This window comes from Aplysia californica, unplaced genomic scaffold (genome assembly GCF_000002075.1).
Source record: "Aplysia californica isolate F4 #8 unplaced genomic scaffold, AplCal3.0 scaffold00205, whole genome shotgun sequence".
Classification (NCBI taxonomy): domain Eukaryota; kingdom Metazoa; phylum Mollusca; class Gastropoda; order Aplysiida; family Aplysiidae; genus Aplysia; species Aplysia californica.
This window is the reverse complement of record NW_004797475.1, coordinates 128,275-150,944: the sequence shown is the minus strand read 5'-3', so window position 1 is coordinate 150,944 and position 22,670 is coordinate 128,275. Positions and strand designations below refer to the sequence as shown.

The 22,670-nt window shown below is 37.2% G+C and overlaps 1 protein-coding gene across 3 annotated transcripts; it reads left to right on the top strand.

The window, feature by feature from the left end:
* Positions 1 to 25: 25 nt before the first annotated feature.
* LOC101852477 lies at positions 26 to 16,006 on the top strand. 3 transcript variants are annotated; one of them, XM_005099181.3, is made up of 3 exons: positions 26 to 134; positions 4,829 to 5,206; positions 15,190 to 16,006. In XM_005099181.3, the coding sequence occupies exons 2-3, from the start codon at positions 4,855 to 4,857 to the stop codon at positions 15,681 to 15,683; spliced, it is 846 nt and encodes a 281-aa protein (XP_005099238.1). In that variant the 5' UTR covers positions 26 to 134; positions 4,829 to 4,854; the 3' UTR covers positions 15,684 to 16,006. The 3 variants fall into 3 exon arrangements, with proteins under 3 accessions (XP_005099238.1, XP_005099237.1, XP_005099236.2); XM_005099180.3 differs by having other exon boundaries at positions 4,829 to 5,212; XM_005099179.3 differs by lacking the exon at positions 26 to 134 and adding an exon at positions 580 to 695 and having other exon boundaries at positions 4,829 to 5,212.
* The last annotated feature ends 6,664 nt before the right edge of the window (positions 16,007 to 22,670 follow it).

The window sequence follows — 22,670 nt, the reverse complement described above, 5'->3', positions numbered from 1 at the left end:
TATTTTCGTTCGCGACTGAAAGGGAAATAACTACAATTAAAATTGGGACACACTATGAACCGGAAGTAGAAACTACAGTAGAAACACTGGTGAACTTTAGGCCTAACGAACTTTTTGTCGACCCCAACCTGAAGGTAAGACAAGTCTCTGCGAAATGAATTATTGAAAGAGAAGTCAATACGATTTCTCTTATAGTGACCAAGATTAAATAATGACTGTTTTATTTGGCTAGTTCTACTGATGAACAGTCAGAAAACGTAAGGGTTCATGAAGCCTCTAATTATAATTTGTCGGAGTCGCCCAAGACAACAGGTCAGTTGTGTTGATCGACCTTGACCCCAAAAAGCGAAACAATAACACTGTAACTGAAATTTCGTATGTCTTCTCTCCTGCTGAGGCCTCTAGATTTCTAGATCTACTTCAACTTGTGTGCAGTAGGCTATCCTGGGTTATCGTATTCTAGCAGAAAGTCGATGAGGAAATGATAACGTCATGTTTGTGACTCTAGATATATCTACATCTAGATCTAGATCTAGATCTAGATTCTAGACTAGATCTAGAATCTAGATCTGGAATCTAGAAAATAGATGTAGATCTAGATCTAGATATCTAGACGGACTTTAACGAACGGCACTACAAGACCACCGAACTAGACTCTCCTACTATTTTATGTTTGCCTTATTCGTCCATGTGATGTAAGTAGAAGAACATCAATGTCTTTCAAGAATCAAGAAGGTCTGTACAGTGATTGTGCAGTGTGTAGAAGCTTTTATGTCAATGCGCAAAGCAGTTGGTGACCTTGATACATAACTCCAGATTAAAAATTGACAAAAAACAAACAAACCCGAGAGTTAGCTCAAGTTTGAATATCACATCAAAGCAGGTTCTTTTAGAGCCACTTTGCTTATTTGTGCCCCTGCCAGTCAAATCAGCCATATGAAGGAAATTTCAAAACTGAGTATGAAGGAAATTTCAAAACTGAGTTAACATTATTTTTAAAAATTATCACCTTTTCCTTACAATTTAAAACAAGAATGAAGTAAATATGACCATATTTGACAAAAATACAGAACTTTTAATTGTGCTAGGTTAATTTTGCGAGGTGAGGAAACACGAAAAGGAGAAAATGGCCTCTGAAGTTGAGCAACATGTTTCCATAGCAATAGGGGTCTTAGAATTGAGATAGAGACCTGAAATTTAGCAGTTATCTTGGCTATGCCACTATAAAGGTAACATACAGAAGTAGAAAAACTATTCATTGACAGAGAAAAAAACTTATGGAAAAAATAGAATTTTCACTAAAATGCGTCAAATTCAACAAAATATTAGCATTATACTTATACTAGGTACCAGATAATAAAATTTTCAAAGTAGCTGTAAGTCAAATTCTTCTGTTTCATATGAAAGGTCTATGTTGCCTGGGAATTTTGGTGCCATACTTTTACCTCTCAGTCAATGTTTAAGAGAATTGCAGCTGTTTCAATTTAACATAATAATCAAATATTGCTGAAGTCGGTAACTGGCTGCAACGTCATGTTTGACAGATAATAAAAGAGTACCAAGTGCACCAAACATCTCTACATTTACAGAGTACAATCATCATAACAAAGACATGAAGCCTAATTTTTTTTTAGTGACTGTGAAACCATTACAAATCAGTATTGCATTGCCTCAAACACAATGATCTGTCGTTATTTTAAAAAACAACACCGAGCATTGTCTCGGCCGGTGCCGCACCAGCCCTCACGGCGAGCGAGTCGGCTCAATACTGCTAAGCGCTTCTAGTAGTTTCGCGGAAGGATTCATGCAAAATAATTCCAAGCTGATGAATTCACTCTAATAGAAAAAGAATGGTTCTTTCAATTAGTACCTTTTTTAGCTGGTATTTTACACTTTTCGGGTTTAAAATGATCTTTGAATACTTAGACATCTTTTTTCAAGGTTTTTTTAATCCAAGCGCCAAAGGCCAAAAATCGGGAAACCTCGCTCAAAGCTGCATAGTTCTCTGCCAATGAAAAGATGGTATTTAATCATCAATCTTTCTGCAAAGCATTCGAAAGGTGTCAATTTTGAACCGGCCCTCCTCGCAATCCGACCGCGAGGGGCTTCCCTTTCCACGGCGATTCTCCAGCTCATACTCGGATTATAATGCAAACAACGTACACTATTGGAAAGAAAGAAATCTGAACTTTTTCAAAGTGTTCAGCATTTGGTGTTTTATAGCAAAATAGCAAGAAACAGAGATCTGAAGTATCCCCGTTTTATCGAAACCACGCTATCGGAAGGCCGCGAGTCGGCTTACGTGCCATGTTTGCGCTACCTAATTATACGTTTGCAATAGAACCATAAACACACAAGAGCACACACACACAAACACACACACACAAACACTCTCACACACACACGCACATACACACGCATACAAACACACATACACACATGCACATAGACCGCCTTGCTGGCCTCTTTGTAAGGAGTCCGCTTTGTTGAGAGATCTAGAGGAAGGTAATTAATCTTTTAAAAGCACTAAAACACAATAAAAACAAATTTTTAAAGTCAACCAAAGTGTAAAACTGAAAGATCAACAGATGATAACAGCTAGAAGGGCACGCCTACACAGTTAGCTGTTTACGTAAACAAGCTTGAAGTGAGCTAGAAGTTACCGTTTTTACTCCGTTTTACTAATCAGAGTTGTCTACATTTCTGACCATTCTTGCTCAAAAAAGGTCAAAATCTTTTAAAAAGTTGCGAATGAAGAACATTGAAGCAAAGATACTCCACTGTCGAGTATCTTTGGTTGAGGCAAAGGTGGCCATGAGGTAATGGTTCTAAAAATAATCTCACAGCTACACCCTAGCAAGGTCCACATTCCTTTATCTCGTCACCCAAGCTCACAACAAACCACACATGCCTCCAAAATAAATCAAAATAAAATATTTATAGTTGATTTAAGTTGTTTATTTTTATCTTATATGAAGCAGAAGACATCAAACTTTCAATATCCAAAAAACTCAAATTTCATGGAAAGTCACTTTTTTGCCTTTAGAGCCTCGTAGCTGATAGTAGAACAGTGCGTCTTACGACTGATATTGACCTGGGCAGACAGATTTCAATATTCTATATATAATACCGATTCTGAAAATGAAATCAAAGTTTAATCCTGTGCGACAGAAATCTTCGAAAGGATTTTTCGTTCAGCCCTGCTCACCTTTCCCAAATCTGACCTAGATACAAAGACCTTAGCACTATATAACTTCCTTGCCTAGATGGCAAAAAAATTACATCAGAGGGTGTTTAATTTCTGGATGGGGTCTCCAAACCATAGTCCAATCATTCAATTTTGATACAATTTTGCCGGTTACACATAACAATTTGTCATATGAACAGTGTATCATCCAATTTTTGTCCAATCTATCATTTCATGTAACTGGGCCTTTAGGCTCAGGGTCAGGCGCTGCAATATGATGGTCAGTGTTGAAACAGTTTAACATGTATCAGTAAACTTTGGATTCATTTTCGAGCTTTGTGATGGAAAAAGAATGGAAGTTTCTGAGTCAACAGATTATTATGGCTGTTTGCCATCATTAGTCTTTATTTTAGAAGTCTCTAGAGAAAGTGATAATTTATGCGTACAGCTGCCTGAGGGATTTTTTGTTCATAGTGTGGAAAAAGTTTCTTATGGGGACCTTTGCTTGATTACTGGCAGATCTGCAATCTAGGTTTGACATAAAGTCAAACTTTGTCATACTATCCACCATTCCATAGCTAGATTTTGTCAATGTACGAAAAAGTGCCAATATAAACACAGTATTTGTACCATCTGCCAACTGTCTGAGTATACGGTCCTTATCAAACTAATGTAAATGTAAATTTGCCCAAGTATAGAACCAGCAAACTGACCACCGGAGGTACCCACGATGCACAGCACCAACTTACTAGCACTTGATAATCTATCTCCCACTCCACTTTGACCCAGTGGCAAAATATCTGGTGTCGCCAGGTATCAGCCTGATGACTTCAAGGCTGGCTGGCCTCTACAAGGTTTTTATTTTGTGTATACTCAACCTCAAGTCTATGTGACTGTTGTTAGGTGGACCGAAGACTGACAGGGATTGGGTACAAAAAAACCCCTTTAAGTCTACAAGTACACTGTCCCATATAGTCCAGCTTCTGAAACGGCAAAAAATTTTCAATTTGAATAGGCCTATAGCCTATAGGCCTACACATAAAGTTCAGCTGGGTTTGAATTTCTACACAAACACAGGCACACACACACAGACACACTCGCACGCACGTACACACACACACCACACACACACATACACTCACAAACAGGTAGATCACCAACAATAGCAACAATAAGCTTTCCACAGCTCACACAGCAGAATCATTTCCCTAGAAGTTGGGTGGTCAGGGTTATTTAACTATGAATAGAGGAACCCTGTTAATCAAACTTCAGCCCTGGCCCCACTATTCTGCCAACTTTATGCTCGTCCCAAGGATGGAGTAATAATAACGAGGTTTGACTGTACATGTGTCAATCTGTGGCGAGCACTCTCATCTGATCTTTTCCCTCCCCTCCTATGTGTGAATGCATGTTGTTTGTTTTATTGTGTTTATGCTCAGGTTGTTTGTTTTTTGTTTTTGCTTGGGGTTTTTTTTGTGTGTGTGTTTGGGGGGGGGGGGGGTTGTTGGGTTTGGGGGGAAGGGGGGAGTTATTATTCTTTTTCTTTCTTTCGGATGAGGGGTCTATAATGCCTTCAGATGTGTTGTTTATTTCTTTATCTTAATTTTTGTCTCTAATATTATCTTCTCAAAATTTTTCTAGTCTCATCTCCCTCCTGCTTCAACGTCATGGCTGCCAGTGGCATTCTCCGCAAAGGGTTACTGTTGAATGGATGGCTGCGTCAGTCCACGCGTCTAGTAGCCTCTCAGCAGTTGAATGTGAAGTTAAACCCTGAAGGACTTCGGCACTTCTCAAGACTCAATGCCACACCACAGTCACTTTGTCTTCTTCAAGACATCAAGAACCCAGAGTTGATGTCCCTCCTGCCTTTGCGATCCCTACATCAGTCAAGAGCTGTTCAAGAGGCTGCAAAAAAACCTATTGAAGCTTCAAATACAACCAAGGCTGCTGGTGATGTTGCTGCTTCTGGGGCTTCAGGATCCTCCACTGCCAAAAAAGTGTCATCATCTTTCTTGAAAAGTAGCAGTAAGAACTTACATAAATCTGTTCGTTTGCCTCTGGTTCAAGAGGGAGGATTTTCATTCTTCAGTGTTCGCAGTTTGTTTTCTACACCTTACCCTTTCATGGTTTATGGTCTTGGTGGTCTTATTCCTTTTGTGGCTGCTCCGTATTACATGCAGTACACAGGACTATATCATCCAGGAATTGCATATGCACAGTTAGTGTATGGAGCAACAATACTTTCTTTTCTCGGCGGGGTTGCCTGGGGAGAAAATCTGCCGCAATCAAAAGCTTCAATGGAGTCTTTAGGGTACAGCATATCCCTACCTTTGATAGGATGGGGTAGTGTATTGGTGCACCCAAATCCAGCTAGTTTTTTAATTTTAATGTCTGGGATAGCATTTGCTGGGTACATGGATACTCAGAATAAGACTTACCCCAAATGGTTCAAAAATTTACGTTTTCTACTCAGTTCTGTTGTGTTTCTGTGTTTGTTTTCCACGTTATTATTTAGATTCACGAAGCCTATGGAGAGTGTGAGTAAAAAAGACCAACAAAAATAATTAAGTCTTTTATAGCTATTTTCTTAAAAACTGTTTGTCTTTATCAGTTTTTTCTGAAATAGAAATTGGTGTCTGTGGTGTTGCAGCTAGGGGCTTCACTGTCGCTCGCAGGAAACTTGAGTTCAATTCCAGAATAGGGAGGATTTTCTATTTCATATCTTGGTCTTTCTGCTGGAATGCTTTGTACCTGACAGGTAGGGTTGGAAGCATGCCTTTTAAATTATATAAATGTGAGGCAGCATGGTGGAATCAGGCTCTCGTCAATTTTTGGGCATGTTGAGATATTGGTATCATGTTAAAGCTTGTTCAATTGTCTTTATTTGTATGAAAATAATATCCATTTATCTTGAATATAATAATAAGTCGAGATATTTGCGAATGAAGGAGGTGGGGGGCACCTATTCCTATTTTCAGAGGTAAAATTATAAAGAAAATGACCGCCAAAGATTAGTTATTTCCCTAGCTTAACTTGATAACTGAACATTTATATTTTTTGTGTATTTAATCAACGTTTTTCAGAAAAATCCACACAGAAATGAGTTCTTTATTGGGCATAAAAGGTGTTGAGCCAAAAAACAAAAATTTAACAAAAATTCACAAACCTGCGGAAAAATGCAGGTTTCTTCATTTTGATTATTTTGACGAGAGCCTGATTCCACCACGCTGCCTCATAAATTGTGTCGATGGAGGAATAAAATCACTTACATTTTTTAAAATAGGTCATGTTGCATTGGCTGCTTTTAATCAGGGCATTGAGTCTTGATCTTTTCCTGTTCTTAAAACTGGCTTTAAAATAGGTTTTTGATTATTTTAGTAACAAATCATATCGTAGAATGACCCCTGGTGATTTGAAAGTGCCGCTAGTTGATCTGAGAACCAACTGCAATGGCTGCCAATGAAGACCAAACATTATTAAAACATGGAGAGGTCATAAACTTGAGAAGCAACTATTTGATCAGATAGACTTTGATTAAGCTATGAAATATGGTGGTGATGATTGTGCTGTGTGATGTTTTAAAACTTGATTGTAAATTCTGTATGATGTGTGTAACCATGTTGTATGCTGATGATGTTTAATTTCATTGATAATGTAATGAGTAATGATAGTGTGCACCTGTAGACAGTGACTCGAGGCATATTATGTTCTCAAACTTATTTTCCCATGACAGAAGACACAGTTAATAGTACATGAACCTTAAGTTGGAGAAGAGAGATGAATTGGGTTTTCCTAAGCAAATATCCTTAACATCCAACATGTCATAGTTTCATAGTTTAATATGCAGTTGTGCTCTTATTTGTTAATAATTCAAGAGGACTGAGCACTGAAATTTGGGTCTTTTCCAGATTTTGTTGGTCTTGGATCATCTTTGGATTCCAAATTTTGTTTTCTTCTGTATTGTCATATAGGCCCTGTATTATGGTGACCAGTTTCAGATGTGTATGTAATTTAAATCAATTTTGTTGCAGTTGGTCCTTCATATAAAAATCAGTATCTTATTAATCTTAATACAGAAGTCAGAACAAACATAGGGGAAAATAAAGGCTGGGGGGGGGTAATTTTGTGGTCATTGTCAATTTATTGACAAGTTTTAAAATTGCATAAGCTATCCTCAGATGACGACCCTTGTAGCATTCAGTATCAAATTCCAAAGTCAGTATTGTCCTCATTTTGTAAAAAATGGGTAAAACCAGAAATATTTTAAACTGAAGGGCAAATAATTAAAGACTCTTATGTGTGAACAACTTTGTTTTGCATGATTTCGGCCAATATAAGTAAATATATTAAAGTCTGTAGCTCTGCTTATCTGTTTTGTCTACCGTAAAGTCGTTAAGGAGGACAAATGTCATAATGGTGAATTGCTATGATACTGCATGTAGTGCGAGTTTGTGACATATTTTGACTTTTGAAATTTCTCTTGTTTTTAATGGTTTATTGTTGTGCATGTAGGCCTACAAGTTTAAAAGATTTTTAGTATCATTTGGCCACATAGAAAAATCCTTACTTTAGGACTTTTTTTGTCACAAGTCATCCTTACTTTAGGACTTTTTTTGTCACAAGTCATCCTTACTTTAGGACCTTTTTTTTGTCACAAGTCAACTGCAGATATTCTGAATAAGAGAGAATTCATGTTTCACTTTGTGTGGTGTTTGACTGTAAACTTCATAAAGTGATTTCTTTCACAAATAGATCTGATGTTGTGCAACTCTGGTTTCGTTTTTTTTTCATTGGTGAGGCATTGTGATGAAATCAGGCACTCGTCAAAATAATGATATGGAAGATATCTGCATTTTTTCTGCCTGTTTGGCAGCTTTCGTCGAATTTTTTTTTTTTGGCCTCCACACCTTTTATGTAAATTTAGAAACACATTTGTGAGGCAGCGTGGTGGAATCAGGCTCTCGTCAATTTTTGGGCATGTAGAGTTATTAGTATCATCTTAAAGCTTTTTAACTTGTCTTTATTTAGAGGGAAAAAATATCAATTTATCTAGAATACAAGTCGGGATACTTGCGAATGAAGGAGGTGGGGGTCACTAGTTTTCAGAGGTAAAATTAATAAGAAAATGGCCGTCAAAGATTAGTTATTTCCTTATTTTAAGAGTCCGTGGTAACTGAAAATTTTCATTTTTTGTGCCTTTAATAAACGTTTTTCAGAAAAATCCTCACAGAAATGAGTTCTTTAATGGGCATGAAAGGTGATGAGCCAAAAAACACAAAATTTATAAAAATACACAAAGCTGCGGAAAAATGCTAGTTTCTTCACTTTGATTATTTTGACAAGAGCCTGATTCCACCATGCTGCCTCACATTTATGAGTGGATTTCATTGAAAAAAGTTGACTAAAAGAACAAAAAATGTAAATTTTCAGTTTACAAGTACTTTCAAACTTAGGAAAATTTTCTCGCTAATTTTACCTCTGAGACCAGGCGACACCCCCCCACACTTATTCAAGATAGATTGGTCTTTTTTTAATCCAAAGACAGGCAAACTAGCAAGCATTAAGATGATAACAACAACCTCACATGCCAAAAGTCTGGCGAGCGCCTGATTCCACCGTGTCGTGACACATTATATATTTTTTTTTTCAAATATCAACCACATAATATGTGACAAAGAAGTAGCCTACTTTAGGGGGTTCTCGTGGCCTAGAGGTTAAGGTCTTCACCTCTCATTCAACAGGTCCCAGGTTCGAATCAGGATATTGACGGAAAATTTTCTGCTCTAAAATTTTCTCGTTTCACATCCTTTCCTGCTCTCAAACAATATTCTGTTGTCTACTTTTGTCTCCACACTCTGCCCCCATCCCCTCACCTTTTTACCCCCCTACTCTGGGCTCCTGAATCTTTCTGCAGCCTATCTACTGCTTCTCCTTGGCTCCTTCTTACTGCTGTCTTTCAGCTTCACCCCTGATCTTATGGTAGGAAAGATCTACACCTAGCCTTCTCAGACGAGGGTGAAAAATCTTGGAGGTCTCGTGTGCAAGTTGGGCACGTTAAAGATCCCTTGGTGGTTCAAAATCGATAAGAGTAGGCTTCGGCTTCCACCCAGGCAAAATTCAAAATTTTGTAACAACTGAAAATGTTAAATGTGTCCTTCGCGCTCATGTGACCTAATGCAGTTGCGAGCACTGTAGAACACTTTCCCAAAAAAAAGTTCTTCAGTGTTAAATCCGAATTTCCAGGCAAGACAGAGACTTCAAATAATAATTCAGATAATATTAGTAATATAATAATAACTTCAGGAATGCAAGATAATGAGTAGGCTCACTACATTAGGGGACTCATGTAAGGGTTTCTCTTTGTGGTCACACATGTTTACTAAGTTTATGTTTTTCAGTTCAGACAAAAAAATTCTTGAAATGGCTTTAATATTCACATTTTAGTTGCTAGTTTCAAAGTTTCTGTTATTTCTCCAATGCTGTTATTTGTGTTACCGTCCTTTTACGTTGATGAAGAAATATTGTAGATCTCATCTTTTAATGTGGACATCTTTTTGTTGTCCAAGCTCATTGTGACAGTTTCAATCTGATGACTGTTTTCTTTGAGAAGATTTGTATAGATTAAAACTCGACATCAAGTCTCCACAACGTTTGAGTGTGTAGTAGTGGATTTTGTGACTGGCTAAAACCTGTTTGAAACAGTTCATAAAAAAAAAATCCAAGACCACATTTTTTTTTTAGAAGAGATGGAAAACTCCTTCTTGTTGGGTCTTATGAGTCAGTCATTTAAATCCATTACAATGTCATTGGCACACGAAGGTGAGAAAGATCTGTTTTCCTTATTCTGATTGTGTTTGTTTTAATCTGTACATTGTATTTGTTTTTTTCTAATCAAATACACACCTAGTCATTGTATTGTTTTTTTCCCCTGATAAAATACACACCTAGTATTCTCAAATGCCTCACTGTAAATTAAATTGCCTCAGCATAAGATAGAGTGCCACATTTCAATTTTATATCTGATATTGTTTTAAAGTTCAAATGTCGCATTACAACTTGAAATGTCGGTTTCTAAATGCTTCTTTGGTGAGGACACCATATTGAAACTTTTCACAAGCACAAGAGTAAATCTAGAGATCCAGTCCCTTGAAAAATTGCCACTGCCAGCCCAATATTAAAAAATTAGTCAAGAAGACAGAATGTCTATATATGAATAACAAAAGGGAGAAGGGGATTTTTTGGAGCTTTTACACTTACCCCAGGCAAAGATAGAGATAGCCTTCAAGGGCATGCAGGTCAGTTTGCCTGCATGCTTTGCAAGGGAAGCTGTTTTCATGTAGATTTTCAGAGTACTAAACTTTTTTCTACTTTAAGTTTAAAATGGAATGTGCTCCAGAAAGTTCTGTCTCTTTAGATTCTCATTTAAACAATGTTTTGTGTTATCACTGTGTTCAGCATATTCATGGAAAATGGTGAAAGATTTGAATAGGGTAGAATAATCACTCGTTGGCAACTAAGAGGCATATTATGTAACAATTGCCTCAAAATTAGGACATTGAAAAAATTCCTTAGGCTTTTTTCATTTTACATGCAACTTTTTTGTTATTTGGTAAGATAATTAACTTCTACAATGCAAAAGTTTTGTCACAAGAATACTGCATATTCCGACTCTTTTTTTCAGTAGTTTATATCTTTTATGCTTTATCAGAAAAGTAGCAAATTTTAAGGGGAAGGGTTATTTTTTTTAAATACCCCCAAAATACTATGAAGACTACGCTTGTAAAAATGTCGCAGTATGGTATACATAAATGAAAGACTCCATAATGGAAGCTGTAGAAGAAAATATCCCCCCGAAAGCTAAATGAGCAAATAAAAAATGGATGATCCAGGACATATTAACACTAATGGAAGAGAGATGACAGGCTAAATCAAATGTGGAAAAGTACAACATCTTAACCATAAAGAAAATAAAGAAAAAATGCAACGAAGTAAAAGAAATATGGATAAATAGTAAATGATCAACAAATACAGAAGAACCCAAACAAAGACAGCAAATACGTGCATTCCAAAATCAAAGAAGTAAGTGGGATAAAAGAATGAAAGGAGGAGATATTGGGGATGTCTTAAACTGATGATCAGGATACATAGAAGAACTTTTCAAAGATAATAGAGGAGAAAAACTGATAATAAAGAATGAAATAAATGGACCACCAATACTGAAAGCAGAAGTACAAGCTGCCATTAGGAAAATGAAACAAGGAAAGCCACAGGGCCAGATAATATGCCAGTTGAAGTGATTGTCGCGCTTGAAGAACTAGGCAATGAAATAACAACAATGCTCCTAAATGCTCTTTATGACAGAGGTGAGATCCCAGAAGATATCATGAAGTCAGTTTTTATAGGTTTACCTGAAACACCAGGTGCCACTGAGTGTGATATATGCATAGAACATTTAGCCTTATGAGTCATTTTACAAAAATATTGCTGCGAGTAATAATGGTGTAAGAGTATAAGATCAGAGATATCTAAAACGCAATTCGGCTTTGTTGCTGACAAGGACACCAGAAATGCTATTCATCATGACAATGAAAGGATGTTTTGAAGCACAGAAAGATCTGTATTTATGCTTCGTAGATTATTCAAAGGCGTTCGATACAGTTAGAAATGATGAGCTATTTAAAATACTGGAAAAACTAGACATAGATAAAAAAAGATCTAAGACTTATCAGGAATTTGTACTGAGACCAAAACGCTGCTGTAAGAATTAATGGAGATTACAGTCAGTGATTGTAAGCAGATAAGGAGAGGAGTGAGGCAATGATGTGTTATGTCACCAGACCTCTTTAACATGTACAGTGAAACAGTCCTTCGAAACATAGAAGAATTTCCATGTTCTCAAAGTAAATGTCCAAAATATTAAAAACATCAGATATGCGGATGTCACAGTTTTAATAGCAGGCTCAGAAAAGGACCTTCAATTGCTTCTAGATACTGTTGTAACTTATGTAACAGAAAGTGAACATAAAGGATTAGTGTTGAATGTAAAGAAAACAGAATGCGTGGTAATATCCAAAAAAGCAGCAAATCCCAGTTGTAATCTCATTAGCAAAGGTGAAAAGATTAGACAAGTCCAACAGTTTAAATATCTAGGATATATGATAACATCTGATGTCAAATGTTCCACAGAAATAAAACGGAGAATTACAATGGCTAAGGCTGGTTTCAATAAAATGAGCCCAATCCTGAAAAACAGAAACACCTCAATGACTACCAAAATGAAAGTTCTGAAATATGCTATGTATAGTCAACCCTTGTGTATGGCTGTGAATGCTGGACAATCACTAAAGACAGTGAAAATAAAATAGAAGCAACAGAAATGAGATTTCTTAGGAGACTGCTATACGTATCGTGGAAGGAAAATAAATCGAATTAGCTTAAAAACAATGAGGAAACGACAAATAATGCAGTTTTTGGGACACCTGAATAGACATAATAAGGGTCTTGAGAATCTAGCTCTCACTGGCAAAATTGAAGGCAAGTAAGGCAGGGTTAGCCCAGAGCATCCTGGGGAACCTGAACAAGTGGGTGACAGGGAAAGATCAGGGAAACATAGTTTTTTTAAAGAGCATCCGAGCAAAGGAATGAATGGAGAGCCATGATCGTCGATGTCTGTCGCTGATCTGGCACTGGATGATGATGATGATGAGGACGATGGTATACAGACAGAATGTAAAATTTGAACCCTGTTTGTCAAAAATTTAGGAGTCATATTTTTAGAGATAAAATCTAAAGAAATTAAACTACATGTAGCCTATATATATGAAATCTGTAAAAACAGTGCGAAAAAAAGCAACCTCTATAATATTTCTCTCAGTTACCCAGGAATAATGATTTTTACCCTTTTAAATCCCCCGAATTACCTTTAATTACACCAAAGACAGTTATAACACAAAATGTTGGATGGAAAATCTAAAAAAGAGCATCACTTCAGTAGCATCTCCCTTTGAACTGCAGCCTTCCTTTATTTTTGCATCACGTCCCCTTCCTTGTTGTGCGGTGTTACATTTGAAGTTGTTATTCAGCATTTGACTAGTGGTTTTGTTACATTTAAAGTTTATTGTTCGCATTTGAACATTCTATTTTTATATTTGAGGTTGCTACATATGGCTCTTGAAATTGCAATGTGGCATTTGAAGTGATAATGGGGCAATTGAAGCTACAATATATGAGGCGTCACAGTGAAATCAGGCGCTCGTCAAAATAATGAAATCAAAGATACTGGCATCTTTCTGGCCTTTGGGCAATTTTGTTCTACTTTCTTTTTTTGGCTTAACACCTTTTAAGTCATTTAAAAGCACTATTCCGTGTTGATTTGACTGAAAAACGATGATTAAAGCTAAAAGCACAAAAACGATAAATTTTCAGTTTCCAAGGACTCTCAAGCTATACTATAGGAATTACCAAACTTTGGCAGCCATTTTCTCGCTAGTTATATCCTGAAAGCAGGTGACCCTTACCTCCTTCAACAGTATTTCTCCATTTCTATTCAACATACCTTGATATTTATTTCACCAAAAGCAAGGCTAATAAACTGGCTTTAAGATGATATCAATAACCCTATATGTCCAAAAATTGACGAGTGCCTGATTCCACCACATCGTGACACATATGACATTTGAAAATATTAGGTGTCAATTTGGTTTGTAAAAAACTGTACTGAAATCTAAGGGTAAACAGTGATTTGAAGTTAAAATCTTTAAACATTTGGAAGAAAAAAAACCCCTTATGATTTAAGTTATGTTTATTATGGAATGAATATATAGGCTACATTCACATTTTCTTCAGTACGTTAATCTTTATATATGTCTTAGGTATCGCATGGTCTGGTGTGAAGAACACAATGAAAACTCAATGGCAAATCATATCGGGACTGGCTGCCATGCTTATTACTGTAGCAGCAGGTGGTACGGCCTATTTATTGTCGAAGAAAGGAGTATCACCTCCTGAAGGTAGATATTTATTTAAGGAGGGTGCTGCATTGACTAGCTCCAAGAACACAGATAAACCTTCTGGTGGTAATTCAGTCGACGATGGAGAGCAGGGGAAAAATTACCCAAGAAAGCGAACATTTTAGGAGTGTTTTTGGAATTCAAAGACAAAGATGAAACTGACAGCTGCTTTCTTAGACTTTCTACAACATGGACTATGATATCGGCAATGGAATAGTTAATGCATTCCGTTCTAGCGCATTAAAGATGGAGATACACATGACATGTAATTCAAATCTCATGGTTTTAAACTGCAGCTTTTTTTTCAGAAGCAGTATGCCATGTTATTATCTTATTGTCTATAGTAAAGAACAAAAACCAAACCTTTTGGGAAATTACCTTCTCTGGAAAGCTACTCTGTGATTTGAAGTTTTTCTAGATTCTGAAAGTAAACAATTTGTGCTCTCATTTTCTGGGGTTGAACTCAATATTTTTCCCATAAATGGACTTTTACTGCAGGCTCTAGTTCATTTTGCTTTTGAAGTTAGCATTGTAAAATGTCAAAAGTGGGATGATGTTCGACTGTGCTGTAAAGTATGGCCATGAAAAAAGGATATAGCGTATTAATGCGTGGGGTAGCCTTTTACTGTTTGTAAATGAAATTGTTATTTTAAATTGTTATGAACTTTCACAAAGAGTAGTATGCAGTTTTGTATTTTCCCATGCACTTTCTACTACTATACTATGAAGTGATGGAACAGATGCATCCAAAAAGGTATCTGCTGAGCCTATGGTAATAAAGTTGCCATTGACTTTTTGCCTTTATCAGATTGTGCGATACTTAAGACTAATTTCTATGACCATTATTAGCTACTGTGTAATTTGATGATATTAGAATAGAAGTGATTGTTCTACCCTCTGAAGTTTTAAAATCTTTTAATGGTTTGTGTTCAGTTATTAAGAATGACAACTATTTTTTCAAAAACATTTTATTTCCTTCCTCTCCTGCAACAGGGGGTGAGGGAAAAGGATCATCTGGGAAGGGAGAAAGTCGATGGCAGTATTATCTGTATGGCGGATTAGCAATTTCTACATTGGTAGGGCTATATCGAATGCGAAATCAATCAAGACATGAAATGCTCACTGCTATCAAGGAAAATAAACTACAGTCAACAATGCAGCCCCCAGAGCAGGTGAAAATGGATGAGAAGCTCCCTCCTGCTCCTGCTGGCCGGGAGGAGAAAGCCTCTGGCAGCTCTAATGTTAAGGTAGAGAAGACAGTTAATGCGGCACTCGGGCAAGCTGGAGGAGATGTAAGCCACTGTAAGCCTTCCTCTCCCTCTGTCAGAATCCACTCTGATGGTGCAAAACCGTGCAGCACACCTTTGAATAAGAGGAAGTATCCACCAAAGTACAAGTCCGTGAAGGAATCTAGTTGTCTGAAGGTTGTGCGTGGGACATGTGATTGTGACACCCCTGATCCATGTGGTAGTCCCAAAAGAAAGTAAATCTTGGAAAAATATGGATTTATGGTAAGGTCATCACCTTTGCTGAGATGAAATTAAAATATGAACGTAATGAGGAACAAAACCTTCTGACAAATTTCCTGTAAAACCAATGTGTCCTGCAAACAAGAGAGATAGGATGAGGCTTCAGATACTGACTGTATGAGCAGTGAGGGTCCCTCTCTGAAGTACAATTACTTAAAACTTTAAAAGTATTTATGTAGCCACTAGAAGTAGAAGAATACAATAGATGTTAAATTTATTTTTTCACTACATGCTGGTTATGTCAAAAGTGTTGCCATCACAATAAATTGAATGCATTTTGATGTTAGCGTTCCTTCTTGTTTTTGTTCTATAATCTAATATAATACCCGTTTCTTTCTTTCTTTTTTTTTTTTTAGATTGTTTTGAAGTTCAGGGGGTTTTTTGCACTTCTTTTCAAACAGAATATTGTTGTGGTCGTATAACATTTCAGAGTCAGGACTTCTACTCTAGAAAGTATCTCTACACGTAATACTAGAAATAGTAAAATGCACACTGGCGTCTTGGGTAGCCGTTATGCTTTTCCCTGTCGCAGGATGTTAGTTATGAGAGAATTCCTGAATGGGGAAGTTTTTAATTCAAACTTTTCCAACTGTCAGCTGGGATGCTGTATCATCTTACTCTGCAGGGATTGGCCATGGAAGATAGGATTGAAGCAGCAGCATTCCTCCTACATGATTTAAATTGTGTCCATCTGAGCATAGAAAACAATTATACATTTGTTAATGAGAAGTACATCATGTATGTAGTAGTAGCAGGGACTGCACTATTCAGAACGGACAACATTGTTCACCCTGTACATGTACTTGTCTGTATTTTATGTCGTGTGATGATGCCGCATTGGGATAAATAAGGGAATGCTTGCCAGAAAATGCTGGTTGTAGAAATTACATGGAGACGATTAATGCTCTGCACTCTCGTGTTGCATTGTGTCGCTTCAGATGTTAAATGTTCTTTTGCTACTTCGCTTCGTCTTTATCTTTTATCTTGACTCCTACTTTCCACTGGCTGAAGTCTTTAGAGTTCTGTACCTAGGTTTTTAAGCTGCTCTCTGCTGAGGTTGTACCTCTTACACAGCTGCCCTTGTACTGGTATTTGTTCGTTAGTAAACAAATATTCAACATAGCCAGGTTATGTGGTGGGACCTATGAATTTGGCATCCATCTTCGACAGGACTGTACTAAGTGGGTGGTGAACTTTGCAAAAATACTTTACAACTACATCTTGGGTTCAAGCTCAAGAAAGCCCCATTTGGGATTCGAACCCAGGTCATCTACATCATATTCCAGCATGAATGATACCAACTGAAAGAATGACGCACTTAGGAGTAACAACAGATATTCCCTGTCAGTTTAACTTTGAAAGACAGCAGTTAAGGACACACCTGTGAAATTGTCTGGATTGGACTGAGAAGCATTATGAACAGATACATGATATTATACTATAATGTGTATTATGTGTGTGTGTGAGTGTCCTTGCACAAGATATGGAACAAAGTTCAGTATATCATCAAATCTGGTTATTCATGCAGCTTTCTAAGTTTCTTCCATTCCCTGACAAGACCAATACAAAAGGACCTTTTGTTAGTTTAGTGTTATATAAATTGGATAGACTACATTGTGTTGGAAGAGGCAAATAATTTAAAACCTGCGGCAATTAAAGCTGTCATATATATATCTTTCATGTTGCCTTGTAAGAAATGTGTTTCAGTACAAAAAGAGCTACAGTTTTTAACTCACACAGAGATTTTCAGGCCCAGAATTTTTTTCTTAACCCTATCTGTACGCCAGGGGTCATTTTGTACCCCAGGGGTTGTATTCTTCACATATAATTACTAAAAAACTAAAGCATGATCATGTGACTCCTATTTTAAAAGCATTGCACTGGCTCCCGGTGAAAGAGCGTATCATATATAAAATCTGTTTAACTTGCTACAAGTGCTTAAATGATTTATCACCGGACTATCTAAAACAGTTTTTAACACCCTATGTGCCTCCTAGAACGCTCAGATCATCAAGTGACAAAACAACCCTTGTTAAGCCTAAAATAAATTACAAATCATATGGCCAACGCTCTTTTTCATATTTTGCCCCACTTGTTTGGAATAGGCTTCCAAAAACTATCCGAGAAGCAGAAAATCCAGAAATTTTTAAGAAGAAACTAAAAGCATTTCTATTTTCATCATATTTCGATTAGACAAAATCCATCCAAGCTATAGATTGTTGTGAGTTTGTATGTGCGTATGTGCATACGTACGTATGTGTATATGTATGTGCGTATGTTGCGTGGGTGAATGAATATGTGTTTGCACGAGTATGTAACACTATGTACCTTTAAAATTGATTTGTAAATCCATAATATGTATCACGTTAAGCGCATAGAGCATTGCATAAGTGGATATGCGCTATATAAATGCAATCCATTATTCATTATTATTATTATATTAGAATACTTCCAGTGTGAAGATCTCTGAAACTTTCAGTATTTCTTAAAAAATCATTTTGGCAGACTGCTATGCAAAGGGTACGGATAGTTTTAATGAGTAAATTTCCTCTTGGGAAAGAGGGGGCAACTCCAGTCGTATGGATACGATAGTCAAACATGACATATGGATAGGGCTAAAATATATTCTAGGTATTTAAAACACATACATGGCGAAATTGCTGGCAATATTTCTGTGCCTTGCCAATTTCGCAATGTGCTTGTTGGAGTCGGACTGTGTTTGTCAAGTAACACATGTACCTGTGGAACAACTTTTAGATTAGAGACCAGTGCAGAGCACATATCATCCAGGAAGGTGTTTGAAAAGCACCACTAGGGGGTCCGACTTTCTTTCTTTCCATATTGATTCTGTCTATCTTTAGTACTTTTAGGCTAAAACAGCACCTGCACATGGATGGCTGGTGCCTCTATAAACAAATTATTGATGATGGTCTCACTACTTATAGTTTTACCAGCGCTAAATGGCAATTGTTGTAACAATGTGCTACCCTTTTAATCACAATGGAATGTTAACAACCAAATTGTAATCCAACTGTTCCTATAGGTAGCCTTTTGTGTGCCAAACCTTTTTTACATGACATATTTATAATATTGTAAATACATTGAGAGAATGAAAAATCACTGTCCAGCTTGATTTTTTATTTTATGCTGTCCTGATATTCATGAAGGCAGTCTCTCACTCTCAGACATGAGGAATGCATAATTGATCACTATGTCTTTACTCTGTACGAAAAAAATAAATAGGGAGGCCTAGGCATGTTTTAGTAGCGAAAATCATTTACACACCACATAAAAACACCTGGATAATTGTCAAGATAAAGATTTAATGCCCTGAGGGTACATCAACGAGCTATAACTTTGAAAGTGTAACAGTAACAGAAATGTGATTTTATTAGTTTAAATATTGTACTATTACTGTAACAAATTTCAAGAAAAATAATGGCACAGCATGAAGAATTGTATGCAAACATTGTAATTATAGACATCAATGTAACCAGCACTACAAGTTATTTAAGCTAAATGTACATGCATGTAGGCATAATAATATTATTTTTCCTAAGATGCAAACAATCAACAAACCTAAAGATGCACATACAGTGGTCGACAGTCTCAAACACCAGTCAGTCCTCTCTCTGAATTTGTTGAAAATAACCATGAAAATCAAATCATGACTGGCAGAAAAAGCTAGAAGTTTCAATGGCATGCTGTCGCTGATCAGCTGCAAAGGAAGAGATGAATGCAGAATAAATTGAAGACTGTTCCTGCCTTTTTTCCTGCACAGATCTCTTCTGATGCTCAAAGCCAAAGAGCATGATCTCTACACTACACACCTCATCAAAATTGATAAATATTTAGTTTTGTGAATTTTCTGAAGCATTTGTTAATAACTCTCCAGGGTATCTTCATCTTATAATAATATTTGAATAATAATACTATAGGTAATGCAATTTTGGACTTTTGTTTAGATACTCCACATTAGTAGATTAGAATTAGTAGAGGGTGTCAAGTGTCAGTGTCACTGGTGGGTCCTACTTCTTTTGTTTCTCTCTCTTACTTCTATCTGTCTTACTCTTACTTTCCCCCTCAGCATGAAATGACTTTTATAGCGTTGTCTGTCCGTCTCACTTCCTCCCAGCACTAAATGACCATTTCATTATAGTGTTGATGTGCTTCTCTTTACTCAAAACTCCACGTCCTCCTAGAGCTAACAATACATTCAACTGCATGTAAAGCCACACACTTCAGCTGCCACTTGCCAGATGTTCACATGTTAATGTGAATTACGTTGGCCACAGAACTAAACTAAAAATCATGAATGTAGCCTCATCTGGTACCCTGTGAGTGTACAGTATGAGATAGCTAAGGATGCTTATGCCAGTATCGGTCAAGTGATAATCCTTTCTATACGACGCATTTTACATTTGCAGCAATAAAAGATGTGGAAAATTGAGCAATTCCATGACATGCTAGATCAATATCGCATTGAAGACCATCATGAAAAGAGCAAAATAAATAATAGGAAGTGGAAGTCTATTAATTTGTTTCATTGTATGGACATGACTTTTTGTTTTCTTTGTCGTTATTTTACATAAGGGTTGAACATTTTGCAAATTCCACCCAAAAAAGTTTAAAACTATTGAACTGTTGCAATAGAATTTTTAAAAACAAGATGGTACAAGGAAATCTGATCAGAAGCTTTCCAATATATGACACTTCAGGCTCCTCATTTGACAACTTGTGATGACTGTGAGTGCATGAGAACATAGATGATTCCCACTGATTAAAACATCTTTGTTTTGATCCAGTCTGTCAGGGCCGACCCTACTGAGAAGGATACATGGCATCATAATCATAATAAGAAAATAAGAAAAAGAAAGAGAAACTTGATAAAAAGGTGAAACTGAAATTATTTCTTGAGCTTCCTCCATGTGTAGGAGTGAAGAGCTTAATGATTATACACCACAACAGCCAGATCACACAGAGATCGGCGAGGGAAAAAGCATTGTCATTGACCATAACCAGTCCAATTATACTGCTACAACTTGTGTTCGGACAACACTGATGCAACAGTAGACGGAGTGGATTTGGGGGCACGGCTTCATTGGTACCGGTAGTTCAAATAGAGTATAGTATACCACACTGGGGCAGAATTGAGAAACACAAGAAGCCAAGTCTTGAGTGGTGAAACAATCAGCAAAAGTAAATCTAGACACCAAAGAATGCCTTGAAATCTGACACCAAAGGAAAAGGTAAAAGCACAAAAGATGATATTTTAAAGGTAAGGCACACAGTCCTCCCACATACCTTCCAGACCTGAGGAAAAACTCCCCACTAAAAATAGAAATTCAAACCACAAACATCCACAACTTTATCAAGTCCTTGTGTGACACCAGTTATTAACATGTGTACTGAAGAAGGTAAGCATGAAGGACATGGGAGCAGCCAATAGTTGAGTACAGTGGAATCCAGTTATAACGAGAGGGAGGGGACCGGAGCAAAATGTCTGTTATACTATAGCAGGATTCTTGCTATAAGGGATCCAGTAATAGATTCAAGGGAAACTGTAAAGTAGGCCTAATCTATGAGTTTGGTGTTCTGTTTATTTCCTTTTGCTATCTCCCCTGATGATACTTTTGTTTCAACATGACCTCTAGGTCTTACTTGATGAAAAATCAAATCAGGTTTCTTTCTCTAGCGCTAGATCTAACGATGTTGACTGACAGCTCGGCATTGGCGATCAGAAAGAAAAGGCTCTCCGCTAACTCACCCGCTGTTTTCCCCCACCCCACCAAACCCTGTGGTGCATTCTGTCAGCTTGCACACGTCACACATTCCCTCCATCCATCACATTGCTGTGACCTCTCCATTCCGCATCGGAGAAGTGAGAGACATGGTAGGACTTGATTATCTAAACTAGGCTTACGCTGGCCTATCACGTGATGCGTTCTGTTTGTCTGCGCATGCCACACCCTCCCTACTCAGTTGCTCTGGCCTTCATTGTTGACACATGTGGGCTCTCCCATTCTTTGTTTCGCTAGATCACCAACTGGTTTCTCAACTGGCGAGGTTTTACATTATGTATAATTGACCCATGCACTGCGCACAGCAGCAGCAATATCCCGCTATAACCGACTCGCGTGTTTGTCTGATTGCGCTATAGCAGTATTTTATTTACAAAGGTAAAGAAGAGAAAAAAACGGGGTTTTAGAATAGTGCCTTTATAACCGACTTCTCGTTTTTTCCGGACTCGTTATAAGTGGACTCCACTGTACAGCATATGTAGCAAAAACTTGTGCAATAAATATAAACCTACTTCTTTAGAAAGATGACAAAGAATAATAGGCCTACCGTTCATATAAACTAATATTAATATTATGATCACTTCAAAAATTACGCTATAGTTTGTAGTATTTCAGCTCTTTAAAAAAATGAAGACATTCATTAATGGCGATAATGGATTGTTCTTACCCTAAGCAACTTAAAAAAACTGTCAAGGACAGCAGTGGATTAGCCTTGACCAAACCCTTCCGATTTACGATCAGACACTTTAGATTTTAGACAGATATAATTCTTCCATGACTTCCACCTGAGCCCAAGTTGACTGTCGACAGGATTAGAATACAAAAACTGATCAATACTGATGAAAGGAGAGTGAAGAAATGATAGGCAGCACATTGGCATTTCAGATTCTTGACACTTTGCCGCCTCATCTCACCAATTGGCGATGTTTACCACCCAGTTTCTTAGGATTTTCCCCAAAATGTGATGGCAAAGTGTTAAGAAGATGTTTAGTTACATCAAAGAGTCTACATAACAAGAGGGGCCACTTCTCTCTTTGAGCCAATTAAAAAAGTGTCCTCAAAATTCGGTGGCGCCCTCTTCACAAAAGCGCACCTTTTGCGAACAGAGTTACCCTACTCGAGTTCAAAAAATCAAAGTAAAACT

Excerpts from the sequence above, each read along its gene's own strand:
- LOC101852477 (XM_005099180.3), top strand. The coding sequence starts at position 4,855 with ATGGCTGCCAGTGGCATTCTCCGCAAAGGGTTACTGTTGAATGGATGG. Across the intron at positions 5,213-15,189 it reads ATCTTTCTTGAAAAGTAGCA|GGGGTGAGGGAAAAGGATCA; the intron begins GTAAGAACTTAC and ends CTCCTGCAACAG.